Here is a 6,000-nt window from a genome sequence, read left to right on the forward strand (position 1 = left end):
TAGGAGAGGTTTAACCATAGTTCCCAAAGTCGGACTCGGCTTGGATTCGGCAAGGCCAACTTGGCTACAACTCAGCAAAATGAAGAAACCCTTGAAATTTAGAGATTTTAAACAATTAAAACTTGTTTCATGCACCTTTTATTAAATAAAACTTAAAGACACTATAATGCCATCAAATTGAAGCTAATTTATCATCACATACATGAACATAAATGATAAATCCATCATATATGTAAAATGTAAAATGTAAATTGTAGCTAAGTCTGTCAAGAATATGCAATTGAAGCCAAAGGGATTTTGGATAAAATGAGCTAAAAACTTGAAACCTTTAGACAATCTTTGTTCTAGCTTCAGTTTAACCTTTGAATGTCAGGATAGGCTATGGGGTGGTAGAGTGCTGAAGGCGTGCCAAATCTTGAAATTTGGCTGAGAATGGAATTTTTTGGAAAACCCCAAAATCTAGATTTTGCATCTTAACTTCTATGAAGCTGAAACCTTGCCAAATCTTGAAATTTAGCTGAGAATGGATAGTATGTATACCTACAACTAACACTAAATGTTATATTTGTAGAAATCCTCCCGCTCCCTAAGCAAAGTGTTGAATTGCAAAGTAAACTTTCAAGCGTATGCTCGGACCCAGCCAAGTTATCCATGCTCGGACTCAGCAAGTTATGCCAACTTGACAAGCTGGCATAACATGCCCCAAAACTCGGTTAGCCCAGCTGCCAAGTTGACATAGCTCGGCCGGACTGACCTAGCTTGCCAACTTTCTGGACTCACCCAAATTGTGGGAGTTTGGGGACTCTGGAATTAACTGAGAAGTATGATACTATTATTCAAAGAGCAATACATTCATCTACTAAGCATCAGTACAAAAGATGAGTTTAACCAGATTGAAATGCTTAGGTCCATTTCATTTAAACAATACATATCGTCTTCAGTCTCCAAACAATTCATAGCTTGGATATCCTCTTAGGTAGATTTCACATAAGCTAGCCTCTTATTTTTCATTTGAATAATTCTAATTCATTGTCAAAATTTATAGAGAAATTGTGTTCTTTCATATCCACAGGGTAGCATATTAAGTCCTAGAGACCACACCCAGAAAGACACCTTTTCTTCTCAACTGCAAAAAATTCTGATTCAATCTCGTAACATGAATGTATCCAGCTTCCACGTAGGAAGTGGTAACAGTATGTATTCCTTGTGACAATACATTGACATATTTATTTCTCATTGAGTGTGCATAAGTGATAGCTGATTGTGAGCTATGGAATTTGAATTTTTATAGCATTCATTTAATGAGTTAGATACTAAGTTTCAGATATAACATTTCAATGGTACATTTTAGTATTTTACTCAATATGTAGGATAACATGAATATGATTTTGAGACAAAAGGGACATCAGATGTGAAATAAAATTGTGTGACTTGTTTGCAGGCATAGTAGTTGGTGCAGCTGGACTTGTTGCCCGGCCTGTGGTTAGCATCCTTGATGTTTCAGGAAGAACTGCACAAAGTATTAGAAATCGTAGTAATCCTCGTCAGCTCAGTCATTTTAGAGTGCGATTGCCAAGACCTGTTATTAGAGATTCCCCCTTGCGTCCTTACTCATGGGAGGAGGCAGTTGGAACTGCAATGCTGCAAGAAGTGGAGAGCAATCGACTAAACAATGAGGTATTGTTTGTTTCAGAAACTAGCTCCATGTTACAAGGCAGATGTAAACTATAAAAAAATTCAGGAGATACTTTGAATTTTGTTGCATTTTAGTTGATCTCACCATATGATAATTCCAATCTGATGCTGATGTAAAACCTTCTGCAGGTTTTATTGACTTGCATTGCCTCGGGACCACCTGGAATGTTTGTTGTTGTAACTGAAAGACTTCTGTTGAAAGTAAAGAATGCAAATTTGGCTTCGGAAACATCATCTACAACTCCAACTCCAGCAGGACCTGAGTGGGAGATCTACCTAGAGATTGCTTTTAGTGATATGATACATTTGAACAGAGAAGGGCGGATACTTAATGTGTTAGCAGGCACTTCAGAGACATCTTTCAGGAAAACCAAGGACACAAAGGTCTTAAGGAAAAATTACAGAGCACACTTTTTTCCTTTTACTCAATATTCCATAGAACTTCCAAATGACAATGTTGCTGAAGAACTGCTGCATTTGCTCCACTCACATCTAGAAGGAAGGACAGAACATCCTTCACTCCAAATCTTCAGACGACATAATTTGAGATGAGTGATGTGAAATTTTTAATAACACCAATATTTATTAGAATCATGCACTTTTAGAAAATGTCTACTTCTTTTGGATGGTGAGAGGGATGTGTGGCCTTGCTGTGGAGGTTGTAGCATAAATGTAACAATAGATGTACAAGGTGCAATGTTTTGGAAGCAGGGTAATGTAGACCACTTTGATGATCACGAGACTCTAATTACCAACACAGCAGCGAGCCATATGCTTTCCATTGTAATTAGTTCTGTAACATAGATTACATAGGAAAGGTGTAATAGCAAGCTATATGCTTTGCATTGTACTGTTTTTGACATTGGTTCCATAGAGAAAGGTGTAACGTATGAGCTTTGAATTCAGTATACTGTTTGGTGTATCCATATGCTGATCACAATTGAAATTTTCCTTATCTCACCTTTTCATGTCATCCTCATGGGCCAACTCCAATCTTTGTACATAGTATATTATTTGCTGTATCCATTTTCTGATCATCGTTGGGTTGTTTTTTCAACCTATCTCTTATTTCACCCTGCATGCCATCTATATAGACCAATTGCAATGCATGTTCCAAATTTTAATTTGTGTAAAAAAATTTAAGGTGATAAAACCAATCGAATTCCTAAGGCTTTTTTTGCAAGAATCTTAATGCATCATTCTACTCAAAATTGATTCGTAAAAGCGATCATTCTGAATTTCTACTTGATGAGTTTATTGCTCAGGTTCACAAAGTTTAATTTGTGATTCAAGAAATATTATCCCTTATGAGGATTTTGATTATCAATGAGCATAACCCGTGTTTTATAAGGATATTCAATTAGCAAAGAGGCAAATAACATTTCAAGCAAAAGATAAGATAGTAGGAAGAGCTTCTGGAACAAACCATTTATGTTTTGTTTACATCATTATTTTGAATCCAAGATGATAGCAAATGATAAATTACCTATACAACTAATTGCGCGAGGTCTTTATTAGCTCAGGTGAAGAAAAAAGTCTATTTTTGTATGCCAAGTAGATTATTTAGTATTTTATAGTGATACTCAAATCCCTGATTCTATGCAAAGTTGCTGTTGGATTGAATTGTGTAAACATTTTTTATTAACCTTGACAGTCACACTTAGATGATCCGTCATTTGGATGAAATGGAAGAATATACAGAGTACATGAATAAACCAGTAGACTTAACCCATGAAAGAAGAGGTGTAAAGGTGGAAGAGGGGGGAAGAGAGTGAGAGGTTATGACAATAGATCAAAGAAAAGATAAAATAATAAACAAATGGAGCCAAAAATAAAATAAAGGAAATCAAGATAAATAATGAATAACACCAAAACAATATGTATCTAAAATAAAATAATGAATGATATAATAAGCCCTAAATGATGAGAGTAAAATAAGTGTCCGCCAAAGATCAAAGAGAAAATGAGATGGCTAATAAATAAAAGAAATTTTAAAACAAGTGAACTTTGTTTAGTCAAAGTATATATATATATATATCACTATAATGTGTACGAATGTATAAATTGGCTAATAATATTTTATTCAAGATATTGATGTAAAAATATTTATACAATTGAATCTAGAGATGAATTTAGAGACAACTTTGCAGATGATCTCATGGATTGTAGAAATCTATCTGCCATTATACCTAATTTTACTTTGTTTGAAATATATTTCAATGTGTGTTTTTAGGAGCAAGATAATTGGTCATGGCATTACTTGAAACTTAGAATGATTTGCAATTAAAGAGAATAGATCATTGGGATACGATTATTATAAGCATGACCATGCATGGATTGGAGAAAGCATGCTTTTGTCCTTAAAAACAATATTGGAGATTAAGTGTTCATTATTGTGACCAAAATCAAAATAATTAATTGTTCATTATCTTGGTCCTCTCACCTATTGGTAGAATATGTGTGTGTGTGCATCATTAGCTTTCGCATTCTCTCTTTAATCGTGTGGGTCTTTTCAATTTTAGTCTCATCATTTAGGGCTTGTTTTATTGTTCATTATTTTATTTTTGGCGCTATATTGTTTTATTTTTTATTTTTGCCTTTCTTTGTTTATCATTTTGTCTTTTCTTGGGTCTCCTGTAATAACCTTGGTTCCCTCTCTCGTCTCTTCCACCGTTATACTTCTTTTTAATGGGATTGTAGGTGATCTCATGGATTGTGGGAATCAAAGTATACTTTATCCTTTAAAAATAATAGTGATTTAATAATTGCCTTGATAATTGCCTTGCAGATTCCAGTGTTCAGTATTGTGACCAAAATCAAAATAATTAATTGTTCATTATCTTGGTCCTCTCACCTTGTAATGTTCCCTGTTGGGACCTTTCTTAATTTTCTCTATAATTGCCAATTAAAATTTATATTGGTAATGTCTTTCACACAATTACTTGTATTTGGCTTGTCTCCCACATTATAATGAAAAGCTCTATCTTTATAATTTTCCTGAAATCATTTAGTTATATATATAGTCATCAATTCTTATAATATTTGCGGCCTTGTTTTTACATTGTTTCATGAGTTCTTTGATAAATGGAGTGGTTGGTATATGTTTCCCACTTAAGCTGCACTATGTCCACACAATTAATTCCTTAATCAGAACAGTCTCCGAGTATCAATTATTAACTTGAATTGGTCTGACCATCGCTTCTGCTTTGAAAAGCTAATGAAAGTGTGCTTGCTTAGTTATAGTTGTTTCTAATGAATCAATTGCCTATATTAAATCAGTTGCATTGGTTGATAACTCTTAAAATACTAATATATAGTTATCTTTGTACAGATGCCATAATAGATTGATTTTCCATATTATAGTTTGTAAATTGATAATCTCCCGTAGCCATCGGAGGTTTATAATGAAGACGGCAAGGAATTTATGTGAATTTGCTGAGTCGAAATGTAAGTGAAATATTCCTGAGCATATGTGAATGGTGGTACAAGTGCAGCTCGATACTTGAATTAACAATGCTAATGCATGCTGGGGTCTCCATGAGGCGGCACTACAGTTTGAGGCATATCTACATGTAATGTGTCGGTATGCAGATTCAATGCATTGGATGTTTTTACTTATATTGCTGATGGATTTGTTTGCATCACTGTAATCGGTCAAACGAATTGTATGTTGTCCCGTTCCAACTATTTCCAGCAGAAATTTCTGTTATGTTCGCTTGCGATTCATACACGAGTGTTCTATTTATGATATGATTCATCCTTATCTATATTTGAAACATTACATAGCTTCTGATCGGATATACTCTTTGATGTGCTTTGACAAAACAGAGGTGTCTGAACATATATGCATTAATATCGGTTCCTTCCACCTCTGTCATGTTGTTGGTAGAACTCATATATCGTTCCAAGGATTTTAGTCTTCAATATATTCTGTAGAATTTTCCTTATCTCCCCCTTTTTCTAAGTTATCTCCCATGGTCTAAATATCTCGACCGTTGTGACTATTCCCTATGGTCACCCCATAGTCATGAGTATGAAATGGAAATGGTGAACCAAAAGAGAATATTTTCTCTAACAGTTGATAGGCTAGTTATGTGGCAACATACATACGGGAAATGTGATGTCTCACCTGAAGATTAGAAATGATGAAAGGTTGCCAGTAATTTTGGACTCCATAAGTGGATATAAAACGCTAAATGTCTTGGCTGAGCAATAGAATTCTACTTTATTTCTGATGCATCGTACTAAATGACAGAAATATTATGCATAAGATTTAAGTTTTCGCTTTCTAAAGTTTTAAGATCG

General features: G+C 34.4%; 1 protein-coding gene across 1 annotated transcript in view; it reads left to right on the forward strand.

Moving 5' to 3' along the window:
- Positions 1 to 2,655, forward strand: part of LOC149569164 (vacuolar protein sorting-associated protein, putative (DUF1162)) — a 304,062-nt gene extending 301,407 nt beyond the window's left edge. The window contains exons 47-48 of the mRNA XM_089821926.1: positions 1,442 to 1,677; positions 1,825 to 2,655. Of these exons, the coding sequence (XP_089678052.1) occupies positions 1,442 to 1,677; positions 1,825 to 2,247 (659 nt within the window). The 3' untranslated portion in view covers positions 2,248 to 2,655. The remainder of the gene's footprint in view (positions 1 to 1,441; positions 1,678 to 1,824) is intronic.
- The last annotated feature ends 3,345 nt before the right edge of the window (positions 2,656 to 6,000 follow it).

Source organism: Cupressus sempervirens, chromosome 3, assembly GCF_028749045.1.
Source record: "Cupressus sempervirens isolate cs-2001-9-10 chromosome 3, ASM2874904v1, whole genome shotgun sequence".
NCBI classification, from domain to species: domain Eukaryota; kingdom Viridiplantae; phylum Streptophyta; class Pinopsida; order Cupressales; family Cupressaceae; genus Cupressus; species Cupressus sempervirens.